This window comes from Tauraco erythrolophus, chromosome Z (assembly GCF_009769465.1).
Source record: "Tauraco erythrolophus isolate bTauEry1 chromosome Z, bTauEry1.pri, whole genome shotgun sequence".
Taxonomy (NCBI): Eukaryota; Metazoa; Chordata; class Aves; order Musophagiformes; family Musophagidae; genus Tauraco; species Tauraco erythrolophus.
In genome coordinates, this window is record NC_141496.1 from 41,459,293 (window position 1) to 41,478,839 (window position 19,547).

General features: G+C 36.7%; 1 protein-coding gene across 3 annotated transcripts in view; it reads right to left on the reverse strand.

Moving 5' to 3' along the window:
• The window catches only part of RASGRF2 (Ras protein specific guanine nucleotide releasing factor 2), a 148,864-nt gene that overhangs the window by 68,843 nt on the left and 60,474 nt on the right, over positions 1–19,547 (reverse strand). For 2 of the 3 annotated variants that reach the window (XM_086629176.1, XM_086629175.1), the window contains exons 3-12: positions 18,373–18,520; positions 17,656–17,745; positions 15,621–15,874; positions 14,437–14,516; positions 13,788–13,981; positions 12,138–12,247; positions 10,046–10,164; positions 4,792–4,952; positions 3,745–3,811; positions 2,323–2,459 (exon numbers count right to left, since the gene is read on the reverse strand). In XM_086629176.1, coding sequence (XP_086485302.1) covers positions 2,323–2,459; positions 3,745–3,811; positions 4,792–4,952; positions 10,046–10,164; positions 12,138–12,247; positions 13,788–13,981; positions 14,437–14,516; positions 15,621–15,874; positions 17,656–17,745; positions 18,373–18,520 — 1,360 coding nt within the window. Of the gene's footprint in view, positions 1–2,322; positions 2,460–3,720; positions 3,812–4,791; positions 4,953–10,045; positions 10,165–12,137; positions 12,248–13,787; positions 13,982–14,436; positions 14,517–15,620; positions 15,875–17,655; positions 17,746–18,372; positions 18,521–19,547 lie in introns of all 3 variants that reach the window. The other variant, XM_086629174.1, reaches the window with a different exon arrangement.

Here is a 19,547-nt window from a genome sequence, read left to right on the forward strand (position 1 = left end):
GGGAGATGTCTTCAGCATCAACGAAAACTACGTGTTCTTCATAAGAAGTGTATGGTTTGTATGAAAGGAATATAAATTTGCGAAGTCTCACTAGGAACATATAAACAAATATGACTTATATGTCATATGCATATATAATTTAATAAGATGCAGAATTCTGGACAGCAAGACTAATTCTGTGAGTGAACAACTACTACATGTATATTGTTTTACTTGCTAACACAGAAGAATACACTAAACAAGTTTTTTTTATATGCCCTTTTTATTAGCATAGTTCCTATCTTCTCCTTGAGAGTTGTAGCCAGGGTTAAAAAGAAAAAAATGCTTCTGGGCAGGCAATTCAGTAATTTTTATGTCAAGATTCCTGCTGGTAATGGGCTGTCAGAAACACAATTTTCAAGAGACCAGTGGTCTGAATTGTTAAGAAGTTCTCATGCACCATCCAAATTTTCACCCTAAATTTTCTTTGTTCAGCAGAAGACAGGTGGCATGCTTCTTGTGCTATTTTCTTCCTTTGTGCTCTCCAGATTGAGCATAGGCACTAAGTGAACTGACTAGATTGCTGTTTGTAACAGTGGTACAAATTTGTGCCCCAAATGTCTGCGGTGTCTGCACAACATCATGGACCCCTTCTTACTCCTTTCTTTCTTTTAAGCTGCTGCTTCAACCCTCAGCATCTCTTTCTTCCTTTCCTTTGCATGGCTGGAGAAGCTTTTTCCGCCTCACAATGCTAACAGCCTCAGTTTTCTCAGGCTTTCACTTACAAGCGTCTGTAATTCTTTGCCCTGTATCTCTTTAGAATACTCGTGCCTTCAAAAGCTGGGAGATCTCCTCTTCCTCAAAGAGGGATCAAGGGAGAAACCCTTCTGTTCCCCTGGCAGCCTGGCCAATCCTCTGCTCTCTCAGCTGTAGGCAGCTAGTTGTGTTTACCCCTGCCTTGCTAGGACACTTCCAAGCTTTGTAGGCACGCAGCTCTCAAGGCAGCTGTGGAGCTTTTCAGCTCTTCCCCTAACACCACAGTAGTGTTGTCTGGAGCTGCAGTGGTTTGGAGGAGAAGATCTGACCTTTGGAGGCCAAGCTCTGATCTCTAGTCTACATGGACTGCAGGTGACTTTCTCATTTAAATTTATTATTATTCAGGCTAAGAATGGAATTATTCCTGGGTGTCTCATGTTCCAGGCCAGTTCTTAAATGGTCTTTCCACCCCAGCGTATAATTCCAATACTTTCACGTGTCAATGGAACCACATAATTCACTGAAAATCCATTTTGTAAAAAATTATTCAACTGGGTCTGTCTGTAAGATCTGCAGGCACTGAGTTGCAGTGAGACCAAGGTTCTCAGCTCACACTATATTTTGAGATTTTTATCTTCATATTTTTGTTTCATTAAGTAAGTTATTTCAGAAGAAAGTAACTCAGAATACTGATTTTTAAGCAATTTCTGCTCATTATGATGATAATTCATCTGGACATGTTGCCAGCAATGGTAGCATCTTTAGAAATCCATCAAATTTCACACTGATATTTGTCCAATCAACTACTTATACTGAAATTAATTTGAGTAATTAATTCAAATTCTCAAATTCAGAACCATGAGAGATGTACTTTCTGGTTACCTGCATAAACAAAACAGCAATAACCTTAATTCAGATCTGGTTAGTTCAAAGTTCAGATTTTTCATAGTGTACTCAACTTCTTTCCCCAAACAGATTCTGAAAAAGATTTGTCTACTATGTTTTTAGCCAAAAGCACTAAATTTTTTGACCCCTGACTTTAAAGTATTTTAAACCACCTTTTTTCTTCATTCACCATAAAGACAGTTCCCACACACTGTCAGAATGCTTAGTAACTATTTATAATGTCTTGTTAGTATTCTTTTTGGTAGAAAATGGAGTTTATCTCATTTCCTCACTGCATGGGATATGATTATTGATGTGATATGGTATCATTTTCACTTTAAGGACTCTCAGGTGCTTTTTGATCTGTATGAAGGTTACGAATAAACAAGTACTATCCTTCTTAAATCAAAATATGCGGATGGGTTCTCCCTAGACATAAAAATGACTACCATTAGTATTATGATTGTCAACCGACAATTTTGTATTTTATATCACATCTCTCTCATTGAGAAACATATTTCACTGATGACTCTAATGCAAAGACAGAATTTTGAGGAATACAGATAATACTAAGTGTTTTTCATATGTATCACAGCAAATCAGCCCTCAAGAAATCAATATCCCTCTCTTGGATTAGTTTTCATAAATACATAATAAATTAAGATCTCAATTAAAAACAAGATATAGAATGCATTGAGCTACCTGACTTATATCACTTGTCCATGCAGCTTTCTCTTGTCGTGATGGGGCTAAAAGGACAACAGTAAAAGGAGGAGCATCCGTAGGTTCGACTACAAGCTTAAAATCAAGGTGTCCAAACACTTGTCCAGAACCTTTTGCTTTACAGCCAGAGGGGAATAAAAAGTCAAACTGTGAGATTTCAGACTATAAGACAAAGAAAATAACAGTTTCATTTAAAACGGAAGTTACTTTAAAACATCTCTCTGACAAAGAGCAAATCCAATTGGGGATCCAAAACTCATTTTGTCTTTCACACACAACAAACACAAAAAAAGTTGCAAACATGCAATAGCAGGAAACCAAATAAGGCTAAAGTCCTTCTAACACTTCTACACTGAAATACTCTCAGCGTACTAGAAGTATCACTGAAATTAATTAAGCTACTTTCACAATTCAAGTGCAAAATTTGCCTAAAACTGCAGGATAGAAGCTAAAAGGAGTAACAATAAAATCAGATTGGGAATGTGTTTTGTTATTTCATTTGAACAAGCTTGCAGTCAAGACCTGTAGGGAGTCCAAGACAAAATCTTTCCACTAATTCTGCCAACTCACTCAACCTCATGTATTTAAGGAACCCAACTATCTGCTACTTCCTTCAAGGCATATCTTTTCTTTCTGACATAGAATGAATCATAGAATGGTTAGCGTTGGAAGGAACCTCAAAGATCATCTAGTTCCAACCCCCCTGCCACGGGCAGGGAAACCCTCCACTACACCAGGTTGCCCAAAGCCTCATCCAACCTGGCCTTGAACACTTCCAGGAATGGGGCATCCACAACTTCTCTGGGCAACTTGTTCTAGTGTTTCACCACCTTCATTGTAAAAAATTTCTTCCTTATATCTGATCAAAATCTGCCGTCATTCAGTTTAAAGCCATTGCCCCTTGTCCTATCACTACATGCCCTTGTCAAAAGTCCCTCTCCAGCTTTCCTGTAGGCCCCCTTTAAGTATTGGAAGGCTGCTGTAAGATCACCCCGGAGCCTTCTCTTCTCCAGGCTGAACAGCCTCAACTCTCTCAGGCTGTCTTCATAGCAAAGGTGCTCCAGCCCTTGGATCATCTTTGTGGCCCTCCTCTGGATGTTCACATCCTTGATGTGAACTTTTATACAAAAGTCAACAAATAATTTGTCATATTCCTTCAGCCAGTCTACTTGAAAATCCTATGTAGGATGTCAACAGCAAGAACAAACAAAACAAACCCTTAGCCAAGCCAGCACGCCCATTATTAAAACATCTATTCTACTGAATCAGCTTAACACTGTATTCCTCCAGTTTAATGAAAGGGAAGAACACATCCATTTGCTCTTATGAAAAATAAACAAATGGTACCAATTTTAAGAAACCAGAAACTGTAATTACTAAAAACAGCTGAATGTAACTTACAATCATCATCACTTGCATCTGTCTCTTCGATCAGTGTGCACTCTATTAAAGACAGAACACCTCCTGTCTATGAAAATAAAGCACATTTTTCACAAATTTTGATATTTGTTCCCAATTGTCATTATAGTTATTTTTAAACTTTCACGTACTTTAATGTAAGATTTACTCAGAGCTCTTAGGAAGATATATCAATTTCATGATGCACATTTCTCCTCAAGAACTAAAACCAGATAGATTAAATATAACATTTTTCTTAAACAGCAAATCAATAATAGACTGAAATGTACAGAATTTCTTACATATTTAGCACACTATAATTTATCTCACATACAGACTTGTTCACAAGTTTCAAAAAAGGTAACCAGAATTTAATCTTCTGAATTTAAATTTTTTTTTTTTTAAAGATTCAGTTATACTCTATTTACTCTGCAAAATACTTTAATTATTTAAAGAGTGTAAAGTGAGAAAGCATATGAACAGTTTTAATAACCCCTCAGAAATGTCTTTGTTAAAGTAAAATTCTATTTAACATAAACCACCCTGTAAACCACCAATCTCTCTTTATTCACAAGCCAACACTATGAAAGACTGATTCTCAACAAATACAACTAGACTGTTCTTAGAAGAGCTTTCAGTTTAAGAGAATGTGCTGTTCAGGAAATCAGAACTGACTTTTTAAATTGATTTTATCAGAGCTCTGGAAATGACTCTTTGACAATTCCACAGGGTGGTATGGGCTGATTTATACAATGAAAACTGACTTACATTCATTGCTAACTTATACAAAAAGGCACATTGATGTCTTGTTTCTAACCCACAGCTTATTACAATTACATGGTTGTAGAAAAAAAAAATTGTAGTTTCTAAGAACTTTGACTGAATTCTATTATTTGCAGTGAGAAGACAGAGCAGTTGATTACTGTCCATCACCTCACTTCTAACAACACATGAAAATCTCAGGTAAAAGCCATAAAATAATAACATATTGACATTTCACTGAAGTTGTGCTTTCATTTTGTAAATTTAGACATAATGTAAAGTCAGTACCTTGAGTAGGTGCAATTTTCCTCCTGAACTTCTTGTACAAATTAAAAAATGTTTTGTAAATAAGAAGCACTGCCTTTCTCCTTCTTTCTTCAAAGATAATGATCCTAGACGAACTTTACTAAGTTTTCCCCTCTCAACTGAAGGGACTTGAATAAGGGAACCTAATAATAAAGACAAAAAAGTTACTGTATTACAGCAATATTTAGAAGGTAGTGCTTAAAGTATTAAGGTATTGAATATTGTAACATTAATTCATGCACCTTTCATTGTAGTTAAGTATCGATATACATCAGCATTTGTTTTAAGGTCATCATCGATCATCTTTTTTTGCACAAATTCACTTTGTTTTTCAGGATAAATTTGGGATAAAAGATTTGTACTTTCTTATGGAATTAATCTGTCTTTACAACAAAAGAGTTAGACTCAAGCAACTACAGTCTAGACTAAGACTTATGTACACGACAGGATTAGATCTTCGGCAAATTCCTACGCAATTTAAACACACTAATAGTACATTGATCAGAAAATGAAGCTAAACACCAAACTGCACTTTTGACAGCTGCTAGACTTGCAAAAGATACATTACTTACAAACCAAAGAGACAGATGATGAAAATAACAGATTTTGAAGGAAAAGAGTTTGTGTATGTGTGCCTGTGTGCAAGAGAGATGGAAATGAAGGACATTTTTCCTCTTATCTTATACTGCATAATTTTCAGTGCTCCACAACTTATCTAAAATGTGTTACCAGTAAAACACTTCTGAACTAAATTGAACCTGGTTATATAAGCCTGAATTTGTGCTCTGCAGAACTCCAGACTAGGAACAGCTTTCCTTCTCTGCCATTTCATACCTCAAATCCAGTCCCTGACCAACTTTTTCAGATTGTTATCACCATGTGTATCACTTCCGAATTTGGATCTGGAGTTAAATTTGGTGGTGAAGTGCAATTCCTCTATATATCAAAGGGAAAGATCTTATGATACAACTTGCTGCTAGCACACAGGGCAGCCAACAGACCTCCTAATCTCATTCCCACACATCTATCCTTACTATCACCCGTACACTGGCTTTCATCTTATTCCAACTTCAGCTAGCTAATAGAGCTAAACCAGCAGGAAACTAATGCTACAAAGAAGTAGCTGACTTAGCTCCCTGACATGCCTCACTGCAAGGTCAGAAAAGCACTAGTGATGATGCTAAGGAAGCAACAGCAGTAGAACGAGCACAAGGAGATGGATATTGGCCTGCCTCTTTTGGAGGTAATAAGATACCGGACTAGCATAGCCATATCAAAGCTCAAACTAGTGGCAGCGTCTTCACACAATGCAGGCCTGAAAGAATTATCCGTGAAATATTACATTAGTAATTCTTACTCTACATTGTCAAAAAATTCTCTTTTTCAAAGTTCACATACATAATTTTAAACTAAGAAACTGAGAAGCTACCATTTATCTACATTTTTCTATGCTTAGCTCCCTCTATATATTTAATTGGCCTTAAGTTATTAACACATTTGAAACTTATGCACCAGTAAATCTGCAACAGAACAGTGTTCTTAGACAGCTAATTCACATTTAAACTAAATCTGTGCAACATGATTTTTGTCACTGCAACAAACAGAGTGAGGTTCTACTCTAGAAATTCGCAAAGGCGTGGAACATTTTTAAGGTTCAGTTAAGCTCTCACTAAAATGCATACATACTTACTGATTGTTGTACGTATCTCCTGGACAAAACAGTCTACCTGCCTCAACTGTGAAATACAGGAAGGAGATCATTCCCGTGTGCTGGTACGGTGACTTTTCCATGGTACACCAACTGCCTCTAGGTTCCATTGCAAGGCCAAGGAGTATATACAAAACAATTCCCACGTAACTTCCCATCACAAAGTTCTCAGTGTCATTTTCCTCTGAAATTCCCTCTACATATTTACTGTAACAATATTGAACCCGTTATGCTTCATTTACGCTTCGTTTCTTAGAATAATAGCATCTATAAGTATGATGTGCTTACAGATACAGCTTTACAGATTGCTCTTATTTTTTTTTAATTGCCATTAGAATGCTTTCAGGAATACCACATTCTGTTCTGCTAAAATTTGCTGAAGGTTAAATGGTGTTCTTGTACACAGCTGAAATGTTATCGCTTAACAAGGTAAATCAACAGGAACCGGATTTTTTAAATGCAGAAAAGAGAGACTGCATTGTCTGGTTTTGATGCTAAATACTTACAGAGAGAAACATATCTCCTGTACATGCTGCCTGGCTGACATCAAGCAAGAATCTCATGTATTCACATCAAGCTTTTGTGATTAATGAAACTGGGCATTTGCCCACCATGCATTCTACTACAGATTTCCTCTTAAGGAAAAAAACGGTCACAATTGGCCAACGTACAGTTGCAATGAGCAAGTGAAGCTAATTTTAGAACACTTGTTAATAGTATTGTTTGGATGATCAGTGTTATCTCAGGAATTTTTATCCAGCTACTGACCTAAGCACCTTCAGTACTTTAATACTGCCAGAATAGTCCCTCTATTAGACTTTGTTCAACTCCAGAAACACAAGAGGTTGCACTTTTTTTTTTTTTTTAAATATTTTTAGCCTACATGTAACCACCTGATTTACAAATCAAGTTTGGCTTTCCACATTCCAGAGGCCTTTTAATTTTACAGTAAGGATGGTCAAACACTGGAACAGGTTGCTCATTCAGAGAGGCTGTGGAGTATCCATCCTTGGAAACAAGCAAAACTCAACTGAACATAGTACAGAGCAACCTGTTCCAGCTGATGCTGCTTTGAGCAGGTGAGATTGGACTGGATAATTTCCAGAAGTCCCTTCCAACCTCAACTATTCCATGATTTTGCAACTGCGATATATTTATCAGTAGACGTAATAATGGCAGCTGATGGCAGGAACATCAGACAGTGTTTGGAGGCATCTAAAAGGCCTCCAGATGCCCAGTTGTCTGCATGTCAGTCAATGTGGGATTGCAGATTGAGAGTCCCCGTGCTTCCTTTAGACTCTTAAAGAATACTTTCCTTAATTGTCTGCCATGACTTAAAAGTGTGCCTGGCAATAAAGTCTGTATCTAAGTAAAAGAGAAAAGGAGAGCACAAGAAACCTGAAGGGGAATCCACAACCTACATTGCAAAGCACTGCCAGAGATAGTTCCTATGGTCTCAACTTGTATAACTCAAGAGAATCAATCTCTCCTTAGAAAAGTAAAGTGTATAAGATATGGCAAAGTTGTAATTAATCTTCACAGAAAAAGCCTGAACAAAGGTAAAGGCACCTCTCTCCTTTCTTAAGCTGAAAACCTGTATCCATCTACATTGATCAACACAAAGAATACGAGCCTGATTGAAATTAGAGGAGATGGACATTGCTGTCAAAGTGACCCTACTGTCAGATGTGAAAGGAAAATGGGCTCAGTATTACTTCATTAGCTCTATTCAGATTTCTGTACTCGCACAAAATCACATGCAGTGGATGTTCCAAAAGATAAACCATGATACAACCTTCTGTAACATATGATCTTGTCCACTGTTCTTTGCCTGTGTGCCCAGAAATAAATCTGAATTTAATTTACTTAAACTATGGGTTTGACCTGAGTCTAACACTCCAACAATAATCTTTTTCAGACTGAATCCAACAGAAAAACATAATAGGTTTCTACTGATGAAACACTAGGTATACAGACAAAATAATACTAGCCGATCTTAAGAGGGAAAAAAATACATAAATACATAAACACAAAATATTGTAATCATATTTTTAAAAAATCTAAATTTGAATTAAATTGCACGGTACAAGTCAATCTAGGAGCATTATGGCCCTGTAATTTTTTGGCTATAGGTGCAAGACAACAGCTTTATATTTTTCTCAAAGCCATATTCGTAACTCTTTAAATACCTCAGTTATAACAAATGCATATATTTAATAAAGAATCAAGTAATGTAACAGCGACCATTGTAAAATCAATCTTGGAAGTTATTACAGAAGGTTTCATAGTTAGTTAGTTTGGCCACATGAATACGGAAACATCACAGAATCGATTTCAAAATGTACACAAAGCCTATTAAATTACCACCTGTGTATACGGCCCTGTTTAAATACCAAATATTCTGCTGAGGCTATCTAGAAAAGGTTTTATGAAGGGATGTACCTAAATTATGTTAACTTTTCCTAAATACATTTAAAACTTTTCAGACATAAAGAAGCTTATACCTAGTAAAAACCTTACGCTACAGATCTATATTTACTATATACGAACCCAGTAACTTGTTGCAAAAGATCCAGAAGTAATTTATTATGTAAATAGGAGAAAACCAAGCTTCAGTTACGATGTTTTCACTTTTGTTGCTTTATCATTACAGTAAGCCCCACCAGATAAAAACTGCAACCAGTTTACAGTTACTGGTAAAAGGTGGGACTTATTTTAAACAAAAAAGTAACTATCGCAACTTTGTGGAACTTAACAACAAATTCCACTTCTGCTATGCCTAAGCTTCAACAGAAAAGGTTTCCAAACCCACGAGGAAAACAAAGAAAAGAATATGGTATGGCTCATCCTCCCTTGTTTTGCTAACTACTATATCAGAAGGAGTCCTACGTTCCTGGCCGAACAGGATGCTTTTTCACCAGGACTTCTTTCTGCGAAGTGCTATTTGTATCTATCCTGAACTTCTACTAAAGCTCAAAATGCACGTCTCAAGACACAAAGTCAGTATGTTCAGGTATTATAGCCACGCTTGCACTATCAATTTGAGATGTTTCCAAAGCATTGAAATGGGAACAACTGACAGCCGTGTTCTTTCCTAGCAATCACTTTACCACTGACAAATCTTCAAGCTTCCCCTGCACTTTTGCCCAAATGTTGGCATCATCTGGCACTGCCATGTTAACCGACCAGGCAGCCCTGGTGTCTGTGGAGCTGTAGGTAATTTCCATTCCTTTGAAGATCAACAGTTCGAGCAGTATGCACATTACTGTCCCATGGGTGCTCCACCATTCATGTGCAGCTGTTTGTCATGGTTCCTGAAGAAAATGGCACAGAAGCGGACTTCAACTACAGCCAAAATTAGTCGCCATCAGGGCATTTTGTGACTTACACTCTACAGACCATGAGTAGTCTTAGGCTGTTATCTGTGTCCAGTGCAGTGAACCACCCAATGATGGCAACATCAACCCTGCTGGTTTTAACGCAATGTTTTCATTACTATATAGATAGCTTTAAAGACAAATGTCTTACCTTGGCGTATAAAAGTTTGGCTGGTATCTAGTAATATATCACAGCCTTCTACTATTGTTCTTTCTATGGCTAGATTCTTCCGGATGTTTTCTGTGTCACTCACTTCATCATGCATCACCCTGTTAGACACAATACGAAACGCATTTTAAATTCCCTGAAATGTATCTTGCAACTGGTGTGTCTACTTTCACTTGCATTTACACAGTGTAGACACAGAAGGTATCTGATGTCCTTTGCCACCTGCTACAAAACAGAGGTACATATGCAGTTCACGATCACTCTAGACCAAGTTTCTTGCCTTTTTCCTTCCCTTTCAAATCATCTTGCAATCATTTCATTTTTTTCAACAGTGGAACCCATTTTGCCAGGCTTGTTTTGAGACATCTAAAGACATCTGACATATGCCACCAAGCTAAAAACCCTTCACAGCTGATAGAACAGTACTTCTTGATTGTTAAGAGACTAGGCTGCCACCAAATGGAAATGCTTCCACTAGGAAATGCTTCCTAGCATTTTTTACTGGTTATTACACATCACACACACAGTCCCTGCCCTTGACTTTAGGTTCCCACTCTGCTCTGCTTCAGTTTACATCTGAACGTATCATTCAATTCCCCCTTGCTTCCTATAACAACCACAGCCTTGATGGCTCACTGCTTACCTTCTTCCACTTTTCCACAGACATCCTCCCCTTACACAGAGAAATGCAGATTTTTTTTTTTCAAGGTTGAAACCAACCCAGAAGTTTATACAGTGTTGTGATATATAATACGTTCCTAAACTGGGACCAGACTGCACTATCTGAAAGCTCCTCCTCTCTCAGAACTTCTTTAAAGGATGGAAATCAGTCACAAAGTTTTATATCTATGGTCTGTTCTGTCTGCTTTATGAGCAGGGGAGGATCAATCTCAGCCTCCAATTCTGAACGCTCAGTGACGAATTAGTTGGATCAGCAATGAACTCTGTCTTATGAGATAAAGCCAAGTCAAAGCTAATTGATCTGCTTGTGCACATAACCCTGGTGACAGAAATTCTCTGCTTTGTTTGAGTGGAAAGGAGACGTTACTTTCCACTTCAGATGGCCTCAGAACAGGGCAGAACTTGCTGAACGCTGCAGGAGTCAAAACCAGAGATGTTTCTGTAAAAGATATTGCCTGCCCAGCTCTTTAAGAAGTTAGAGCTTGAAGAGGTGGCACAACGTGATCTGACTTAGAGAGATGCCTCTGTTAAAGATACAGCAAGACAAAAGGAAAAAATAGTAAGCTCCAAATTAACAGAGGTACCTTGCACAAGGTAGCAACTTTATCTTAACAGAAAAAGAAAAGTGAGCAATCAAGAGCATATAATTAAAGAAGTTGTAAAGCAGTACCTCTTTTACAACTACATATTCTCCAAGTACATCTTTGGTGAATACTACAGATACTCAAGATTTATATCCTAGATTTCACGTAGCATGTCTTTGTTCACAGCAGAAAACTATGTTTCCCAAAGATAACAACCAAATTTCTTACTGGGCTGACTGAGAGGAACATCTGAGAATGGTCTGGGAGATCAGGAAAGAGCTTCATTTTGCAGGCTTCTACAGGGAGCACTAGTTTGTAAAACACACCTTTAGTTCCTGTTTATTTAGCGTTATTTGAAGCATATGTGAAAATCAGTTATTTCATTAACTCACACAACCTATAATACAGGTTGAGAACTCGGTACTTGCCAAGACCTTGACTGATTGCTTTTGTCTCAGAGTATCAGAAATGCCCTTTTCCTTTAAAATGCGAAAAAAAAATATATTTCTTTATACAAAGAAAATTACTTTGCTCATAACCCACGGGCACGTGGTTCCTATAGCGACTCCTATTCTCCCCTACCCCAAATACAAGGAGACACTTAGATTTACGTTAGCCAAAAAAGACCCAGAAGAGTCAAAATATTAGGTTGGGGTATTTTTGGTTTTTTTCATTGTCTTTGTTTTGATCCTTTTCTTTACAAGAATTTTTTTTAAAAAGAACGAAATCAAATAAAAATAAAGGAAATAGATTATTCATTTCAAAACCTTTGATTCAAGATTATATAATATAAAGTAGAAAAATCTTACCTTGAGAGTTCTTCTAGTTTAGATTTAGCAAATTCAAGGCTTTTTCGCTCAACATGTTCATGTGGTGTGTGAGCCAGAAGTTCATGAAGTGTTATAATATATCTAGGAATCTTAAAACAAATTAATTACAAAATCAGTAAATCCTTAAAGGAATAATTCCAGTACAGCTTTTTGTTAAATATTAGCCACTACCTTGGTCAGGAAAGTTTTGCAAACATAGCTTTTTTTAAATGAATAGCCACAGCTAAATGATTATACATATGTTGTAAGTATAACTACTGCCAAAGACACTGAACTTTTGAGTGATAGAGACTGCATATGCATATGTATGTTTTCAGTTTGAGGAAGCACAAGATCCATTTATTGCATTTTAAGGAAAACACCAGATCAGAGGCAGCCACAAATATGACGTTAAATTTCCTTGTTTCATGCTGCTATCCAAGTGCCAATCAAGAAAACTTTCAAGACTTCCTGGGAGACCCATACATACCTTCCCTCAATTTTAATAGGGTACGTGCATCTAAATTTCCTGTGACTTTAAAAATGCCAGCTGACCTCTTTGCATTTAGATAGACTTCACATTGCACTAATAGACATTGAAGAATATGTAATATTTGACTATTAAAGGCCACAGGGTAGCACAAGGGCCCTGATGCATTTATTATTACTTAAAGTAATTTCAAGGCTTTTAACAAGAACCAAGTGACACAGCAGTATAACTTGTCTTTACAGAATAGATGTTATTTAGGAAACGGAGGCATGACTCCTTACTATGCTGAAGTGAAAAGTAATCAACAATGACATCATCCAACACATATGAATAGGACCCTCTCTCTCCCTTGTAAGATCCCATGACCTTGTTTCAGCTCAACCAAAAAATCCCAAAACTACAATATACAAGCTCAAAGTTAAACAAATGTATTGTTACAAGTGTTAACGGTCCTTTAGGCTAATATGAATAAATAGCACTAACACAAGTGTCACTGAAGCCCCCTTTTTTTTTCTAGCTCTACTTGGTTTGCCAGTAACTGAGCAAACTAAGGGCATTGACTATTCTCTTGATGAGTAGAATGTTAGGTTAAATGTAAAAGTCATAAAATCATCAGAGCACTGTTTCATGGACTTCTTAAAACAGCTGCAAATATTTAAACCAGGCAGATAAAGAAAAAATATCAGAAGGATAATGAAGTTTTCAAAACTTTTGCAATGTATTTTTCTTTTTCTAAAGACCAGGTCACTGGAGAACAAAGTGGGAGGAAAATTTCAAAATGTATTCCCAGTAGACTTCTTGTGGCTGCTCTAATTTGCTATACTAGGTATATTATCCTTCTCTGGACTGCCTCATAATCCAGTAGCAGGCCGAAGTTGAGTAACTGTTTCTCAGCTTTTTTATTTTGGCAATAGTCCTCATCCCACATTCCCCTCCAACGTATGTAAGATGCTGAATAGAGATGAATCAGTATAGTTGGAGAAAAGATATCTGCAGACAAAGTTTCAATATAATAACGAAATAAATGAAAACTAAATTAATTTGCATGAAAGTATCTTTAGTTAAAGCAAGAAGAATCTTCAATTAACCGTGATGTGAGTAACATAAAATGAATCAACAAAACATTAAAAACAAATAATCAGGAAAAAAATAGAAACTACCTGAAACATGGGGTAAGTAAGGAAAGTTTCCAACATTCGCCCCTCACATGCTGGATTGGCTTCATATTGTTTCAAGAGTTTGTCAAAATCTCTATTTTGCTTACAGTTTGCCAGTACTTGCAGACTATATTGATGATTCCGAACAAATTCTTGATATATGTTCAGCATTGGCAGCAGAATGTCAAATAAATCAGCTAGAAAAAAATCAAGAAATGTTGATTTTTTTTTCCCCACTACCCATCTCTCAAAATATATTTTTAGAGAAACTACTATGTTCTATGGAAGGGAATTACTATAATCAGTTCTGTTTCCAATATACTAAGATTTTAGAAACATTACACTCAGTTCTTTTCACCTGCCAAAACATGGTTGTTCTGATTAGTTAATAATCAGACAATACCACTAAAAATTCAGGGTTCATGTCTAATCAATGCTTAGGGTAGAGGCATTCTCATCTACAGACTGCAAGACAGTCATTACTGCCCACATGGGATTGCTACTCCACCAGATCTCGTGGTGTTAGTTCTGGAAACACGTTCCATTCAACAAGGACTTTTAAAAAAGTCCTGTCTTTAAAAAAAGAGACTTCACTGAAATTTCAAAAATAAATACAAAAATTGTACCCCTACAGAAAAATATAGTAACTTACCTAGGATTAAGGTAGGCCAATTAGCTATTCTTGCTTTTAAGCCTTGGTGAAATATCTCATGAAGAAACATGATTGTTTCACTGAAAAACAAGTATTTAAACAAACAAAAAGACAATTTAGGTTTTATTTTCTGATTAACTATTTACAGAGAAATATCTCTTCCTGGTTATTAGCATATTTTGCACTTCGCTAGAAAAAAAACCCAGAAGATAGCTATTATTATGGAAGTAAACACTTTCTTTCATTGCATCTTAAAAAAAAATTTAGTGTAGTATCTCTACAAAACATACAGTATTTGGGGTAGAAGGCATATTCTGTTTAATTCCTTTTTAAAAAGCATCTATTAAAAACATGTTCCAATTTAATGAATAGGTTTTCCAAGAATATCTCTGACAACGCATTTGGTAGTTTGAGAGGATCAACAAGATGCAGAAAACCTCAAGCCAGTGGCAGTCATCTATATTCTCATCTGCTCCTCATTAGGATTTGAAGCTTACCACTTTTCTGTAACATGAAGAACAGGACATCCCAGTTGTAAAAGAAACCATAAAAAGTACAGTGGTCATGAACGAGCTATGAAAGGGAAACCTGTCTCATAACTAGAGGAACACGTTCTATTTTTTAGGAGTTTGGGGCAGCTTGGATGGAATGCCAATCCTGTTTCAAATTTTAGATGCCTACTGGCTTATTTGTACATACTTATTATGATAGTACTTGGAAGCTAATGGAAAGAACAATTCTTTTTGTAGGATATGAACAGACAAGTAAGAGGGAAGGAGGCTCCTTAGGCAGAACAACAGAAAATATAAGATTTGATGTACTCATCCTCAGGGTCTTATCTGGATCATATGAGGCCACTAAGTCCAATTTTGCTCTCAAGAGAAAAGGAAACAGGAAAGGTGACAGAAAATTATGAGAATTGCCCTAAGAGGCACGATTTGTCCTCTCCTTCCTCTAACAGAGGAAGTAACAGAATGTAAGGAGGCAAAGAGGTCTAGCTGGTTTGAAACAGCATCGCCAGCAGCACCTTGCATTTTACTCCTGGAAACGTGGTCTACCTCAGTGACATTACTTACATCAGAGTAAAAAAAAAAACAAGTGCCAGACTTCACCACTGTAAACTGAAGAAGAATGGGAAGAAGCAGTCAGCGAAACCCCCAAAAAGCAAACAAAAAATCCCATACCTGTTGAGGAAAATGCTACTAACATCATCATGACTGATAGGTGGCTTCTTTGAACTTGCAGCCATCCTTAAAGGCCGCAGAAAACAGTTCACAAGAACGTAAAGTTGATGCACATATTCAGATTCAGCCTCCACCATGTTAAAAACTATCTGATTCCTTTTTCTCATACTTTCTGCATGGGGAGAACAAATATAATCTTGGACAATAGTCTTCCATTTTCTTCTGCATAACCAGCCCCGCATAAAACTCTGGACCTAAAAATGGGCCAAGCAGAAAGGAAGAATGAGAAAAACCATTACACAATTTATCACAAACTCTTCATTGTAGAAATAATCCTCTAAATGAAATGCCTCTGTTGGTTTGGGGGTTTTTTAACAAAAAAAAAAAAAGCTGGTTGCCCTTAATGATCCAGATTTGCTCCTGAATTATACATTTTCTAGATTTGTTTGTTAATGAACTTCCCACAATCACTCAGTCGTATTTGTAGCTAGAAAACAGACTGAAAAAATATCACATACATATCAAGGTACCTTTTACTGCAAGCTCAAATGTTCTTCATTTGTATATACTCTTTCTACTAGCAGAATTGTGCTACACACTGCAGGTTTTTTAACTCCTTTTACATCCCCTTACACATTTCTCTTAAACCCCTAAAAGTATTGTGCAACATTTCCACATAAGACATTTCAAAACAGACTTGATATCATTAGTGAAATAATTCTAAAACAGTTGTTAAACTCAGTTTGCTTTCTGTTTTGACCAGATACCACTTAGCACGTGTATTTAAAGTCAAGTATCAATATACTGCTTAGTATAAGACACCTAGGCCAGCAATACTATTATCCAGAGAAGGCAGATTTTTGGCATTCTTAAAAAGTATCTATCTCTATGTCATGGAAAAATCTACTTAAGCATAATATTCATTGAAGTTACAAGTGCATTAAAAATTACAGAAAAGGTCAATATCTGGTCACAGAAAATTTCAGTATGCCTTTGCCCTGATCTTGACATGAAGAAATCTTGAAGTATCTTGAAATAGAAACACTAAATCTCACTGGTAGCAGTTTATTTGGAATAAACACCTTAAAAAAAAAAAAAAAAGAGTCCAATTGTCAAAACAACCAAGATGTAGAACGCGGTGGATGATATGCAGAATCAGAGCTCTCCTTCTACCGAAAAAGACAATTCCAGCTTCTATTACAATGCTAATCTACATGAAAAGGAAAATTCACACAAGCATACCTGATCAGTGCTGTCCCTGACTCAGACTGCGTGACCCAGAAACTAAGTCCACATACCAGAAAGAATATTATGCAATTTAAGAGACTGAACACTGACAGAATAAGGGTGTCACATACATGATCACCATCTTTTAGCATGAATTTCATTCATGCTCGTGCATTAGGATTTCCGGGAGACAGTGATGGGCACAGTTCTGGAGGCTGGTTATACCCAGTCTTACGCAGTATTACCAAAAGCTGCACATGGAAATGCCATACATAGTGACAATTCTGTCCCTGTCACTAAAAACACTGGCCACAGTATCCTGGAACAATCACCATCAAACAGACCAGCTGTCAATCTAAAACAAGACTGCTCTCGGCATTTTCAGTATTGTGTTCCAGCTGCAATGGCAGAAAATAAGTCACTCTCTTATAGCTTCATAAGCATTTTTATATGAAAGGAGTATAAAGTCACTATATACTTGATTCGCACAGGACATAGCCCATGACTGAATTTCAGTCCTTAAAAGCAGTTGAATGCAATGTGCAAGCTTCTTTAAGAAACAGAGTATGTACCTTACAAGTAAAAAGGAATACTTCAGTAACAAATATATCATGGGATAAATGTGGCACTGAAATATACAAAGCTGACGTAATTTAAGAGGTTTAAGTAGGGGCAGGACAAAAGGAATCTTGATATTTTAGTGTACTTAATGAAACAATAATTGAAGACAAAACTAGACAGACTAAATTACACAACTACATCCTCATGCCATCCTTCTCCTCTCAAGCACAGAAGACTGCATGTTTACCTTTTTAATTTTTTTAATATCTGGATCCTCATCTTCCTGGTTGCCTTGATAAGGTCGCATTCTTTCTTTTGTCTTATTGAGAGCTATAATCTGACAAAAACAATGATTCATTAAATGCTTTCTCAAGTTAATGAAACTCCTAGTTACAGAACTAACAGAAAAATATTTTCCCCTTTCTCAAGCTTGTTAAAGCTGCACAGAATGACAAGCACCTATTTGGTCACAGAGACTTGAACACAGTTCTTCGAAAACCAGCAAGGCTCTTAATCCAGATGGAGAAAGGACCAGAAGAGAGCTGATTCTCCTCTCAAAACCAAGCAAGCCTTTCAGACCTTTTCAGCTCAGGACTGCAACAAAATTTTTAACGTTCAGTGAAATAGAGCAGTTTGGAGTAGTTCACAATACTGTCACAACCAAAGACAATGTGTCGAGGATCAAACTGCTCAGGTGAAGGCAGGTAGGAAATAATAGAATCAAGGAGAACCATACTGCAAAGCAACATGTCATCTTATAGTCTGACAAAGAAGTAATCCAATCAGTTTAACAGTTCCCAATGAATCTAAGGAAAATATTTAGCCAAGGTTTCATAGGGGGACTATTACATATTAACCTTACTGGGCTCTTATTTTCACAAATATTACAGAAATATTAAATATTATTGCATGCATAGAGCAAAATGTTACAATTCAATGATTGCTTGATGACTCTGGCACATACCTCAGATTTAAGTCTTTCAATTTCTGTGTCTTGATCTTCAAGCTGATGTCGAAGCTGATTGGCTGCAATCTTTTCAGTCTCCACAATCTGGACGAGATGAATGTACTTCTGCATTAACACCTCCCTTTCAATCAGAATATCTGAATAACTAAAAGGGAGAACATTTAAGTTAGTAAAAATAACCAAATACTGTCTTCCACACCCCCTTATGAGATATTGACAGAATAAACATTACCCCAATAACAAGAAACCTGCAAAACCATGTTGGCTTAATATATAATGAATAGCTTGTTCATAGATCATCCAAACCAACAGTGATCAATATCCTTTGTGGTCGCAGGTGCCAGCAGCACCTAGTTTCCGGTATCCAGTTACTGAGAGAAAGATAATTGCACTGATCTTTTTACAAGCTTCTAATTCTCAGGCTAAGCTCAAGAACTCTATTAATTAAATTTATATAATTTATTTTAAGGATTGCTTTTCTCCCACCTTTTGGGAGGACTTGGGGGGAGTAACTGGCACTTAATCAGAACTATTTCTAACTCTCTCCACCTGTCAGAACTCTTTATGGAAGAATTCCCAGCATAACTGTTATTTTAGTTTGCTAACACTTCTTTTATTGTTTAGGCCAGTTTGAGCTTACTCAAATAAATGCGTTTATTGTAATTAGTAACAGGAACTATGACATCAGTCCTTTCTTGTAGCTCTTGGGTGGCAAACTGCCATTGACTTGCATTTTCCTGAAAAGTGACAATAGCCCTAGTGCAACCAGATGTCACAATCGGAGCAGCGATAAGCATCATACTGGAAGTATTGTTCACAGCTTCAGGTAAAGAAGAAGTCAGTTTCTTCCTATGCAACATCTTCATCAGACTGTTCTTTCACATGATTCAGTCTCTCTCACACAGTGTCTCTCATAAAACATGGCAGAACAAAGTCCTAAATCTTTGACAAGGGATCTCTTACTATTTTATGACCTATCATTGAAAATACTATCATATCTTTTTTCACTGTCAAGTTAGCATAGGATTTGACAGAAGGAACTTTTGGACTGCACATCTTTTCCTTCTAAATTTCTTTCTATTTGTTACAGAACTCATGGAAAAATTAACATTTGCTCTAAAATACTGTGAGGCTTTTAAAAATGTAATAATGTGCATCCTCTCAAATTAATC